This window comes from Colobus angolensis, unplaced genomic scaffold (genome assembly GCF_000951035.1).
Source record: "Colobus angolensis palliatus isolate OR3802 unplaced genomic scaffold, Cang.pa_1.0 Scaffold209, whole genome shotgun sequence".
Classification (NCBI taxonomy): domain Eukaryota; kingdom Metazoa; phylum Chordata; class Mammalia; order Primates; family Cercopithecidae; genus Colobus; species Colobus angolensis.
Genome location: NW_012115255.1, coordinates 795,142 through 808,622, shown reverse-complemented (window position 1 = coordinate 808,622; position 13,481 = coordinate 795,142). Strand labels below are relative to the sequence as shown.

Below are 13,481 nucleotides of genomic sequence, written 5' to 3'. Positions count from 1 at the left end.
CGTAGTGGGATTGCGCCTGTGAATTGCACTCCAGACTAGGCAACATTGTGAGACACTGTCTTTAAAAAATAAGTAAAACATGGGTCAAAGACTAAACAGATGCCTCATCTAAGAAGATATAAAGATAGCAAATCGACATATGAAATGATGCTTCACATCATGTGTCACAGAGAAATGCAGATTAAAGCAACAGTAAGATATCACTACACCAGAATCCAGAGGACTATCAACACCAAAGCCTGTGAAGATGTGGAGCTGTGGGAATTCTCTCTCATTCATTGTGGGTCTTAATGCAAAATAGAACAGCGTTTAGGAAGACAGATTAGTGGTTTCTTACAAAACTAAATATACTCTTACCATATGATAAAGCAATTACACTCCTTGGCATTTGCTCAAAAGAGTTGAAAACTTATGTCTACACACAAAGCCTGCACGTAGATATTTAGAGCAGCCTTATTCATAATTACCAAAACTTGGAAGCAACCAAAATGCCCCTCAGTAGGTGAATGTATAAGCAAGCTGTGGTACATCCAGACAATGGGATGATACGAGATGCAGAAAATAAATGAGCTATCCATAAAAAGACACGGAGGAAACTTGAAGGGCATACTGCTAAGTGAAAGAGGCAATCTGAAAAGGTGGTTGTATGATTCCAGCTTTACGACATCCTGGAAAAGGCAAGATTATGGAGACTGTAAGAAGATTAGTGGTTGCCAGGGGGAGGCGGCCACAGGGAGGCAGGGATGAATAGGCAGAGCAGGAGAATTTTCAGTATCCTGTGATCTCTGTGTGATGCTGTAATGGTGGATACATGTTATGCATTTGTCCAGACCCATATATTGTACCACACCAAGAATGAACCCTGATGTGAATGATGGTGTTTGAGTGGTAAAGATGTTTCGCTGTAGAAGTATCAGTTGTGACAAATGTACCACTCTGGTAGGCAATGTCGATGATAGGGAACGCTGTGCATATGTAGGGTATGCGTGAGACATCACTATAAAGCTGGAAAATATGATACTGAGATGAAATTTCGGTGATGGCCTTAACAGGTTGGAGAAGGAAGATGAAGTCTCTGAGCTCGAAGAGAGATGAAAAGGAATTAACCAAAGTGAAGCCCAGAGAAACCAAAATTAAAGAAAAGTGAACAGAACCTCAAGCTCCTGTGATACGTTAATATATTTGTAATACAAGAAGGAAAGGAGAGAAAAGAGCAGGAGCCTTTGAAAAAATGAGTCGGCCGGGTGCGGTGGCTCAAGCCTGTAATCCCAGCACTTTGGGAGGCCGAGACGGGCGGATCACGAGGTCAGGAGATCGAGACCATCCTGGCTATCACGGTGAAACCCCGTCTCTACTAAAAATATAAAAAAACTAGCCGGGTGAGGTGGCGGGTGCCTGTAGTTCCAGCTACTTGGGAGGCTGAGGCAGGAGAATGGTGTAAACCCAGGAGGCGGAGCTTGCAGTGAGCTGAGATCCGGCCACTGCACTCCAGTCCGGGCGACAGAGCGAGACTCCACCTCAAAAAAAAAAAAAAATGAAAAAATGAGTCAAAATTTTCTCAGATTGGTGTCGAACACCTGTGTCCGGCCCCAAGTTCAGTGACCTCCAAGCAGAACAAGTATAAAAAGAATCACATCCAAGTTCATGATGGCCAAAGTGCTGAAATCCCAAGATTAAGAGGAGATCCTGAAAGGACTCAGAAGAAAAAGACACATTACACACCAGAGAAGCATTTGAACAACGCGTGACTTCTGTGAAGATACAGTGGAGACCAGAAGACCATGGAAAGGCATTTTTTAAAGCACTAAAAGGAGAAAAGCCTGTCAGCTCATATCCAGGGAAAACCTCCTTTATAAACAGGGGTGAAACAACACATTCCCAAACATGAAAGCTGAGAGAATGTGTTATCAGCAGAACTACACTATAAACGTGCTAAAGAATGTATTTGGCTGATTGCTAAATGATATCAGATGAAAGGTTAGCTGTATGAAAAAGAACCCTAGAAATCATAACAGTGCGCTCTAAATTTTTTAGAATATAAAATCATAGAATATTTTACTCTATGATTTTATGGTTTTTGGTTTTTTATGATCTTATACTTTTATGATATAAAATCATAAAATGTACACGCTTCTCTACACCTCCTTTACCTGTTTTGAAGTCCTTGCTGTACCGTGCATCAGTAGTTTATTCCTTATTATTTATTTATATTCTATTTGATGGATATGACGCATTCTATTTATTCATTTACCAGTTGGTTATTCATTGTTTCCAGTATTCAGCTGCTGTCGACATTTATGTACATATCTTTGCGTATGCATATAATTTCCTTTATCTTAAGTGGATGCCAAGTAGAATGATTGACTCTTATTGTAAGTTTAGGTTTAGCTTTTTAAAAACTGCCAACTTGTTTACAAAATAGCTGCACCATTTCACACTTCCACCAGCAGCATATGCGCATCCCAGTTTCTCCACATCATCACCAGCAGTAGTTATTGTTGATATTTTTATTTTTGCCATTCTAATTGATGTGAAATGGTATATCATTGTATGTTTACTTTGCAACAATGAATGATGCTAAGCATCTTTTAATGTGCTTATTGGCTTTTGTGGTAATTCCTATTCATAGCCATTTGTATATATTGGTAAAATGGTCAGATTTTTTGCTTATGTTTTAAATGGGTTGGTTGTCGTCTTATGGGTTGTAGGTGCCTTATGCAATCTGAATATAAGAGTTTTACAGATGTAACGTTTCTCAGTGAAGGAACAAACCATTATGTAGCAGACAGAATGATGCCCTTCCCCCAAGACACCCAGGTCCTAGTCCCCAGAGCTTATGAACCTGTTGCCTTAAGTGGTAAAAGGGATTTTGCAGCTGATTAATTTGACTAATTTAAGATCTTGAGATGGGACCATTGTCCTGGTTTAAGTAGGCAGACCCACTGTAATCAAGAAGGTCCTTACGGGAGAAAAGAACTGGAGACTGGAGTGATGCACTTTCACGAGGAAGAGGGGCCAGGAGCCAGGGACACCGGTGGTCACTAGAAGTTGGGAAAGGCAAAGAAATGGATTCTCCTTGGAAGCCTCCAGAAGGAACGGAGCTCTGCTGACACTTCGATTTTACACTTCTGACTTCTCCATCAGTAGGATAATAGGTTCATGTCTTGTTATAAGCCACTAAGATCAAGGTAATTTGTTACATTAGCTATAGGGAGATAATCATCTTTTTTTTTTTTTTTTTTTTTTTTTTTTTTTTGAGACGGAGTCTTGCTCTGTCGCCCGGGCTGGAGTGCAGTGGCCGGATCTCAGCTCACTGCAAGCTCCGCCTCCCGGGTTTACGCCATTCTCCTGCCTCAGCCTCCCGAGTAGCTGGGACTACAGGCGCCCACCACCTCGCCCGGCTAGTTTTTTGTATTTTTTTTTTTAGTAGAGACGGGGTTTCACCATGTTAGCCAGGATGGTCTCGATCTCCTGACCTCGTGATCCGCCCGTCTCGGCCTCCCAAAGTGCTGGGATTACAGGCTTGAGCCACCGCGCCCGGCCTATAATCATCTTTTAAAACTTAAGAGTTTTCTATTTTAATGAAGTCCATTTTACTAATTTTTATGGATGTGTTTTTGGAAGTTTTAGAAGTCTCATGGTCTTACTGTTCTTTCATTTAGGTCTGTGATCCATCTTCAGTTAATTTTTGTGTGTGCAATAGGGATCTAAGTGGGATTTTTGTTTGTTTTGGTTTGGTTTGGTTTGGTTTGGGGGATTTTTTCCCCCACGCTTTTTCTTTTTGGTGTGTAGGTACCCAGTTGCCACAGCAACATTTGTTGAAAAAACAAACTACCTTTCTCTTACTGAGTTATCTTGAGACCTTTGTCAAAAATAAATGAACCATAAATATAAGGTTTTATTTCTGGGTTTAATTCTGTTCCTTTGATGTATATGTCTATTTTTGTGCTAATACCACTGCCTTAATTACTGTGACTTTATGTAAAGTTTTGAAATCAGATAGTGAAGTCCTCCAACTTTGTTTTCCTTTTTCAAAATTATTTTGGCTATCGTAGGTCCTTTGTATTTCCAGATAAAGTTGAGAATAAGCTTTCCATTTCACACACAGCCTTCTGGGATTTTATTAGGCAGTGCCTTGAATTAACGGAACGGTTTGGGAAGAATTGCTCTCTTGATAATACTGAGTTTTCCCATTCACGATCATGAATCTATCTCCATTTGGTTTCCATTTATTTGGATGTTTAATTTCTTTTAGTAATGTTTTATAGTTGTCGTTGTACACACTTTGTACCTTTTTGTTAGAAGTCCAGCTGAGTGTTTTATGCTTTTGATGCTATTGTGAATGGAACTGTTTTCTTAATTTTATTTTCAGGTTGTTTATTGCTAGTATATGTATATCTTTGTCTTGTGTTCTGTGACCTCATCGAACTTTTTTTAGTAATGCAAAACATTTTTGGTATACTTCTTGCCATTTTCTACATCCCAAGGTCATGTCATCTATGAATAAAGACACTTTTATTCCTTCTCTTTCTGATCTGGATGTCTTTATTACTAAATTTGTTAATTTACTTCAGTAGCTAGAACCTGCCAGATAATGTTGAATAAAAGTGGCAAGAGGGGATATCTTTGTCTCGTTCTCCATCTTAGGGAAAACGCATTCTATTGTTGACCATTAAATACAATGTTACCTGTGGCTTTTCATGAATGTACTTTAACAGGTTGAGGAAATTGCCTTCTATTCCTGGTTTGTTGAGTTTTGTTATCTTGAATTTGTCAGTACTTTTCTATGTCTCCTAAGGTTCACATGTGGTTCTACTCCATAATTCTATAGGGTGTATGACATTAATTCACTTTCGAATGTTGAATCAACCTGACTTCCTGTCCCCATGGTGTGTAATTCTAGTCACCACTGGTCATGCTGTACCGTCCATTTCATATGCTGCTTGTTTGGTTTGCTGCTATTCTGTTGAGTGTCTATATCATATTATTCTGCAGGTTTCTTGGAAAAGGTAGGTGGGAGTGGGGAATGAAAGATTGTAAAGGGTTGTGAGAAGACGTTCTGGGGAGATGGTTGTGCTCCACATGGACACCTGGTTGTGTACTTTTCTCAAAAGTCTCAAGGCTGTGTCAGTTTTACTTTTATTTTTATATAAATTGTGTAAGTTTTCTTAAAAGGCAGGGTGGGACAGGCACAGTGGCTCACGCCTGTAATCCCAGCACATTGGGAGGCCGAGGCAGGTGGATCACGAGGTCAAGAGATCGAGACCAGCCTGGCCAACATGGTGAAACCCCGTTTCTGCTAAAAATACATAAATGAGCCAGGCATGGTGGCACGTGCCTGTAATCTCAGCTACTTGGGAGGCTGAGGCAGGAGAATCGCTTGAGCCTGGGAGAGGTTACCGTGAGGTGAGGTCACGCCACTGCACTCCACCCTGGGCAACAGAGCAAGTCTCTGTCTCGAAAAGAAAAAAAAAAAGGTGATAGAGAATTTTCAGGCTCCTAATATTGTTGCTTTTCTAACAAGTAAACTTTAAAAAAAAATTTCCAGACAGCATAAGTCGTGTGACAGTGGTAGTAAGTGTGAATATCGTTTGCTATTATTGTCTTTTAATAAAGCAAACCCATGTCTTAAGATCATTTGCTGTGACTCCTCCTGACTCACCCAATGATCTGGAGCTGCTTGCCTGAGCCGGCGCCTCCCATCACTCACCTGTAGGTAGGATTCTGAGTGTCGTTCTTACATTGAAGTTTAACAAATACACCAGCAATTTATTCCCAAAAACCTTGGTACTGCATGAAAAATTATTAAATGAAAAATGTTCTCGTGAATCATAGTGGAAAAAATGGATGTATTTTATCATAATCCAAGATACCCAATTTGTACAGAGAGAAAAATCAATAATAAGAATGTATAAGAAACGAATACTGTAAAGGTGAATCGATTTGAGTGTAAAATGTGACATGATGGTTTGTCGTGGGCCCCGGAGGAAAACGGGGCAGGTGGAGGGGGCTGCTCCATGTGAGGCACATTCTGCTTTCTCTCCTGTTACCATCATCAGCTTCTTGATCCTTAGGGAGCTGCATGGGTATCGAACACACCGATGTAGAAATAAATCACCCTCATGGGTATCTAACACACCAACGCAGAAATCACCTGCTTGGGTATCTAACACACACACCAACGTAGAAATAAATCAGAGCCCAGAAGAGCATCTCAGGACTAACAAGGGCTAAACATGGTCACACTGAGACTCCTGAGAGCCGCACAGGCCCTCAGCCTCCCCTTGCCCTCTCACTTTCTGGCTGACACAAGAAAACACTTGGTTTCTTCCCAGACTGCTGTGTGGAGAAAATGTATCAGTGCATCTTTGAGATGACAGTATCAAACATCTTATAGCATGTTTGTTTAAGGTGTTTTGGAAGAAAAATTCATTATGCTAAAATAAATGGTTCATTATCTGAAAAGTGGTTTAACTTCTCAGTGTCTATGGCAAAAAGTCATTGAACAACTGTTCAGACTTGCGTAAAGTAAATCTGGCGAGGGACTGAGATTGTGGTGCATGTTTTTGCTGCAATATGTAGCAAATTGCCTTTCTTCTTACACAGATACCTCTTCTGGCTCAGAAGACGAAGGCTCAGTGCAGGGGGACTCCCAGGGCACCCCCACCTCCAGCCAGGGCAGCATCAACATGGAGCACTGGATCAGCCAGGCCATCCACGGCTCCACCACGTCCACCACCTCCTCGTCCTCCACGCAGAGCGGGGGCAGCGGGGCTGCCCACAGGCTGGCGGACGTCATGGCCCAGACCCACATAGGTGAGCACGCTTCACAGCGTCTTTCTGTACCTGTTGTCTAAATGCCTTTGTGGGTGCACGTTCTCCTCTGTTTGCATCGTGGCTGTGGAATCCCTCGGTGGAAAGAGCGCAGAGCCCCTCTGGGCCCTCGGGTGCTTTGGTTGGATTGTTTCTGGAAGCTGCTTTACTGCTTCTCATGCCCAGGTCCCTCCCACAGCTGGAATTCCAGGGGCCTTGTTCCTGGGGAATCCTGCAGCCATATCCGCTTCCATCTTTTCTTCTCACTTATGCTCCTGCGTGAAACCTTAACAGTCCCAGTCAACAGGACAGGGTTTTAAAGTGTGCTCCTCCTGACCACGGGAGTCATTTAAGGAAACAAGAGCTTTAACCACGGCCGCTTTACGCTGCTGTCTGCCACAGGTGTTCAGATTTCTTGGGCGTGGCGCACTGTTTTGTGTAGGTTCTGTGACAAGGGAGATCCTCTGTATTAGAAAAAGAACGAAGTTAGGATCACTGCCCTGTGACGTCTGAAGATGCCGTGGAAAAGGAGTGAAGTGAGAATTACTAGAGGAAGAGCTGGCGCGTGGGGGAGCGGTGATGAGCCTCGCATCGCTCTGCCTTTGAATGGTTCAGGAGTACATGTTTTCCATCGAGTACAGGACTAGGGTTGAATAGGATTTGGTGTGTCTCTCTATTAAAGCAATAACCGGAGACGACTGTGTACCATGTTGCCGATAACAGAGCACGAGCCACAGGCTCAGACACTCCCGGCATCAGCTACCGCAGGAAAGCCGGATCTCTGAAAAACCCTCGGGGAAGCAGGTGGACGTCACGTGTGGTCAGATAGCCCACAGACACCCCAGAACCCCAGAATGTGCACTTCGAGATCACTGACTCCTTGACACCCAGAGGCGTTTCGGATTGACTTGGGTCCCAGCCCCTTAGGTGCTCACTGACACTGAAAGTGGCAGCTGTTTTCTGTCTGGAACAGGAGTCGGCTGTCAGGAGAGCTGGGTCTGTCTCACTTTTCCCAATAACTGCTGCTGGGATCTCGAAGTCACTTCTCCTGCTTTAGGCTTTTAGTGAGGGAAAAAAATGAAAAAAATAATTTTTCTCTCAGAACTGTTCTGAGCATAAAGGAGAAAACAGAAATACTCTTTAAAAGTTTGCAAAGTAGTACTCGAATGCAAAGCAGTATTAAACTTCAGTTTGACACAGTTTCAGGAACATGTACGCTCGTTTACGTGAATTAATAACCCTACTTGAAATCACAGTAGGCTAAACGTTGAGCAGGAATGTGTGACTGTTACATATTTTTCCATAATGAAAGTCCATGTGTATATTGGATCCCAGGATAGTGGCCGAGGCTCTGCCAGACCTGAATGGGGAGGCCAGACACCACCTCTGCCACTTGGTGGAAGCATTTGTATCCTCGGATTTTATTCAATTTTAAGGAAATGCACAGAGTCTTACCAAGAAAAACACATATTTTTGAACAAATGAATCACTGCACTTGGGCCTCCCTTCGTGGGTTTGGAAGTTTTAGTACAAAGAATCAATTTATCCAAACAATGAGGGGCTCCTAACTCATGTACCTCAGGGCTCAGTGTGACCCAAATGTAACTCTCAGGTGATCACGTTCCGGTAATTTCTAATTGGGCACAAAGATAATCTTCCTAAACTATCTGGAAATTTTCTATAACTTTGGAATTTTTTTGGAAAAGCCATGGCAAAATAATGAAACTTGAAGAGGAGAAGTATTTTCTGTGGCAAAACAAGAGAAGTAAAAAGTCAGATGTGCATTTGACCTTCTGAGATAATCAGAAGCCTGTGAACGAGAACGTAGCGTGTGTGATCGTGTGTGCGCCTGTGCGTGAGTGTTCTAAGGGGTCCAGGCACAACAGAGTCACACTGGCCAATCCCTCCAGCAAGGGACAGAAGGGGAGGCCACAGAGGCTGCTTTCGTCCAAGGGGAGAAAAGCCCAGGGCTGCAGACTCCAGGTCACGCAGTCTCACAGAGCTGGCCGCGCTTCTACTTGTTGAAGTGAAATCTGAAGTCCTTTGTGGATTTTTTTCCACCAATTTATGCCAGCAGTTAAGTAGGGACATCTCACATGTATCTTCACGGTCAAGCCAATTTGGCATAAGGTAGGAAATCTCATTCGAGTTTTCTTTTTCTACTGCTGCACCCGCTGTCCATCTAGAAGCTGTCTGCAGCACTTTCACACCTCGGAGCTGAGAGGAGGCCTCCGAGATGCTACCATCCAAGTCCGCTGAGGACTGAGGGTTGGTTCTGCAGGAAGTCGGGCCACCTGCCTCCAGGTGGAACGTCGTGGCATGGACGGACGGTGTGGCGGGCCCTCCCCTTAGTGAGAGCCGATGATTCTCCTCAGGGGTTCCAAGTGAGTGGCATTGCCAAATCTACTTGTGACGCCAGACTGACACCCTCAGGAGGGGCTGACGCGGTGCCCAGGCGGCTCAGCACGCCCACCCCGCCCGGTTCTCGGATCATAAAGGAGCGTCGTTTCACGGCCTCTTTTGTGCCTCGATTTTCTGTGTGCTGTTTTTGTGCATTCAGTTGATTTTGCTGTCTAGACGGCCTCCGGGCGCGGTAGCAGCGTCTGGTGAAGAAAGGCTTTTGGGGATGAGCACCACTTTCAGCAGCACAGAGTATCAGGCTTCTGTGGCTTCTGTCGTGTGGGATGGTGGCGGGCAATCCTGAAAAGCTTCTGTCAAAGGTGGATTCAGAATCCAGATCCGCTCTGTGGCGCCCATCAGGATTCTAGGTGTGACGGGCGTGGTCAGTGGGCTGCTTGGCACGTCTTCCTCAATGTTTTATTCATTAGCAAAGCATGTTTTTCCCAGTTTAGCCACGTACGGCTTAACTTTCTCTCCACGGGGTGCTGTAAGAGAAAGAGCTCCATGCGCTCATTGGCCTTAGCAGTCCTTAGTATGCATTAGGGTGTAAACGTGGTTTTTTGAATGACTAGTATTGTTTGTACTAAGACAAATTAATAGTTCTTGATGTCTCCCCCCTTTAGTAAAGAAAATACTATGAAATGTGAATGTGTTAACTCATGTAATCCACCCAACTACCCTACATGGTCATGGCCATTACTGTTCCCATTTGATGAATAAACTGAGGCACAGAGAGCTTAAAGGACGTCTCAAAATCCCCAGAAGTTTCCAGAGCTGGGTTTCTAATTCCAGGCCGTGGGCTCCAAAGCGCGAGTAAAGCCCTGGGCTGTGTCGATGGTGGCCGAGCGGAAACGGGACCCTTCCGCGAACGCACACAGGGTTCCTGAGGCCCTGCCATCGCCGGTCTAACGATATTCTAGTTAAAACGCCGCTGACGTGGCTCCTGTTAGGAAACGGAGGTTTCACCGAACTCTGCTCCATTTGCGGCAACATGAGTTATGCTGGGGTCCCCCTTTGTGCCGGATGTGTGTGGCAGATGTGGCTGAGATCGGCTTTGGCCTCTCATGGCACCCCCAGGGTGAGCGCCCACGCTCCAGTCTCTTCCTGAGCTATGGCTCAACCTGCAGAGCAAACGCCACAACCACCAGAGACACTCACGATGTGCTTCTTTACAGAAAATCATTCTGCACCTCCCGACGTAACCACGTACACCTCAGAGCACTCCATACAGGTGGAGAGACCACAGGGTTCCACGGGGTCCCGGACAGCGCCCAAGTACGGCAACGCCGAGCTCATGGAGACCGGGGATGGTACGTCCCAAAGCAGAGATGCGTTTTTTTCTGGTAAACGGTTTGTGCTGATGTCCCGTTCTGTGTCCGTGACCGGGTGTGTTTCTTCCTGGGGTACAATCTGCTGCCATTTTATCTGCTGAATAACAGTGGTTCACTAACTGAGAAATTCTTGTACAGGTGTTAAGACCATGAATAGTCACTTAGAAGAGCAAGATGAAGTTAAATGTACAACAGAATTGCTGTCAGATGGGCCAATATGTTGCTTTAGACTTCGGAGGAAAGAGGGTCTTTTTATCCATGTCGGACAGAGATGTCAGTGACTTGGTAACAGGCTGTGGCTGAGGGCTTCTCCTTCCTTCCTCGTGGCCTGGTCTTGGTACGTTCTGGTTACAGCGGCTGTTTGCATCACCTAGCCCCTGTTCTATTTAAGTCTCAGTCCTTCCCGGGATCATAAAAGTCAGCGTAGAACCTAGCAGTGAATGAAATACAGTGCTCCTGTGTGAAGCTGCATGGAGCAGCCTTGGCGTGCATGGAACTCACAGGTGGACAGGGAGGCCTATCGGAGCCCCGACAGGCACAGCGGACAGGGGGGCCTATCCGAACCCCGACAGGCACAGCGGACAGGGGGGCCTATCCGAGCCCCGACAGGCACAGCGGACAGGGGGGCCTATCGGAGCCCCGACAGGCACACCGCCGCATCCTCACGTGAGGCAGAGCCCGGCCGTGCCTTCCCAAGTGTCCAGTTAGTGCACTTGAAATCGCCCTGGTTGCCGGTGCGATGACTTTTGCTGGAATGCCTTTCTGTGTCATTATTTGCTTTAGTTCTCTGATAAGTTCAGTCTAGAGTAAATTGGCCGTTTTTGTTACTCTTGTCACGGTCATTTTAGTAACTTTGTCATCTTTCAAATCTGTCATCTTCACCTTTGTTCCCCAGGTACATCCGGCGTGGTGTGTTGTGTTGTCTTGATGTGTCACAGCCTCCCACACCAGAACCCCCAGGGGCCCTGGCTGGGAGGGTGATTCTGGGCCACACCCCAGATGTCATGAGCTAGAAGTTCTGGGGGCCGTGAGGCGATTCTGACATCTGCCAAATGAAGCTTGAGAATCGTGGCCTGGCGGGGATAGTCTGATTGGTCTGAACCAAATTAGTTGGGCTATTTAATGGGAAAATACTATGTTTAGATGTTGAGAGTTCTGGATTGTGTGTTTTTCTGTATTTTCAGAGACAGGAAATATTTAATGTCTCAATTCTGAAAGTGCCCACAGAGCATTTTGAGGCACTGATTAAAAATTCTTGATAGAAAAAATTTCCTTGAGTTCTGTTCTATTCCCCCCAACTGTTGAGGTCTGTTTTTCATGGTCCAGTGCAGGGGCGAACAAGGGCTCTGCCTCAGGTGAGGGAACGGCCTGCCAGCTGTACCTGCAGAGACCCCTGCACCGTCCAGGCCCGCAACTCTGGGGGATGGCTTCCCAGGTCCTGCTGGCCTGCAGCGTGTGCCTGAGGAGGACACTTGCGATCTAGTTGGAGCATCAGTGTCTTGATCCTCTGTCTTGTTCATTTATTTGATTTGTTTATCTTGAAATTTGAAAACTGACTTTTTCATTTATCAAATCAGTTGATTTTTCAGAGTGATGCAGCGTTTGCTGTAATTAGCACAGTATTACAAAATGGGGTTTTTCTCAGTCCACTTGGATAGGTATGTGCTAGTACTCTGTTACACAAAAATTTGAGTTTAGAGACTAACTTCTGTGCTTGAGGATGCATTGCCTGTGTGTGGGCTGAGCTGCGTGGGTTTGGAACATGTGTGAGGAGCTCAGCCTTATTAGGAGTGGACAGGGCTTGGATGTGGTGCTGGAACCCCAGCCCGGGGCCGTGGGATGGACAGGGCTCGGACGTGGTAGTGCTGGAACCCCAGCCCAGGGCTGTGGGATGCTGGGGGTTCCAGACATGACTCACCAGCTCAATGTTCTTGTGCCTCCGTGAGGCCGAATGCTGACGGTCCCTGGAGAGACAGACTCAGGGAAGGCCTTACTGCTCCACTGATGGTCTTGCCCTGTTGAGAAGGGGGGTCCTGGGGCAGTGGGAATGAGGAGTCTGCCCTCTGCAGATGACAGTTCTGTCCTGAGAATCAGAGCCGGAGTCAAGCACGTGTGGTCCTGAGGCTCTTCCCAGCATGACCAGCAGAACAGCGCATGCTGGAACGTGGGAGACATTTGGGTCCGATGCATCTCCGTCCTGTCTCCTGCGTAGCCACAGGGCTACTGTACAGCATGATCACCTCAGGCCTTTCCCGGGATGGCGTCGAGAAGGACGCCAGCCTGCTGCAGCCGTGCTGGGCAGAGGGGCTGTGGGACTGTGGGTGCTCGTTCAAGCTGTGATGATCGATTCCCCACCTACTGGTTCCTGTTTTTCAGGAGTACCAGTAAGTAGCCGGGTGTCAGCAAAAATCCAGCAGCTTGTCAATACCCTCAAACGACCGAAACGACCACCTTTACGAGAATTCTTTGTCGATGACTTTGAAGAATTGTTAGAAGGTGAGAAAACTCTTTCCCACACGTTTCTTCCAGATGCTCCTGTGGTGCCATAAGCAATGACGTTTTTTTCTGCAAGGCTATTTTACTTTTTAAGAGCAGTAATCTTGGCATTCATTGGATAATGGGAACCCAGGTATAGCGAGCAGGTGACGTTCCCAGGCAGCCTCAGTGTCGGCAGGTTTCTAAACCTGGTTGTTAGTCGTCCTCTGCAGGAGGTGATTTTGTTCTGTTACGCAGGTCAGGTCTCTCTCTAAGAACTCTGTAAGAGTATAGAAATACAAGGCCGGGCGCGGTGGCTCAAGCCTGTAATCCCAGCACTTTGGGAGACCGAGACGGGTGGATCACGAGGTCAGGAGATTGAGACCAACCTGGCTAACGCGGTGAAACCCTGTCTCTACTAAAAATACAAAAACTAGCCGGGCGCGGTGGCGGGCGCCTGTA

General features: G+C 45.8%; 1 protein-coding gene across 1 annotated transcript in view; it reads left to right on the top strand.

Moving 5' to 3' along the window:
* The window catches only part of DIP2C (DIP2 disco-interacting protein 2 homolog C (Drosophila)), a 263,569-nt gene that overhangs the window by 117,174 nt on the left and 132,914 nt on the right, over positions 1-13,481 (top strand). Inside the window, exons 6-8 of the mRNA XM_011942302.1 lie at positions 6,607-6,816; positions 10,389-10,523; positions 12,921-13,040. Coding sequence (XP_011797692.1) covers positions 6,607-6,816; positions 10,389-10,523; positions 12,921-13,040 — 465 coding nt within the window. The remainder of the gene's footprint in view (positions 1-6,606; positions 6,817-10,388; positions 10,524-12,920; positions 13,041-13,481) is intronic.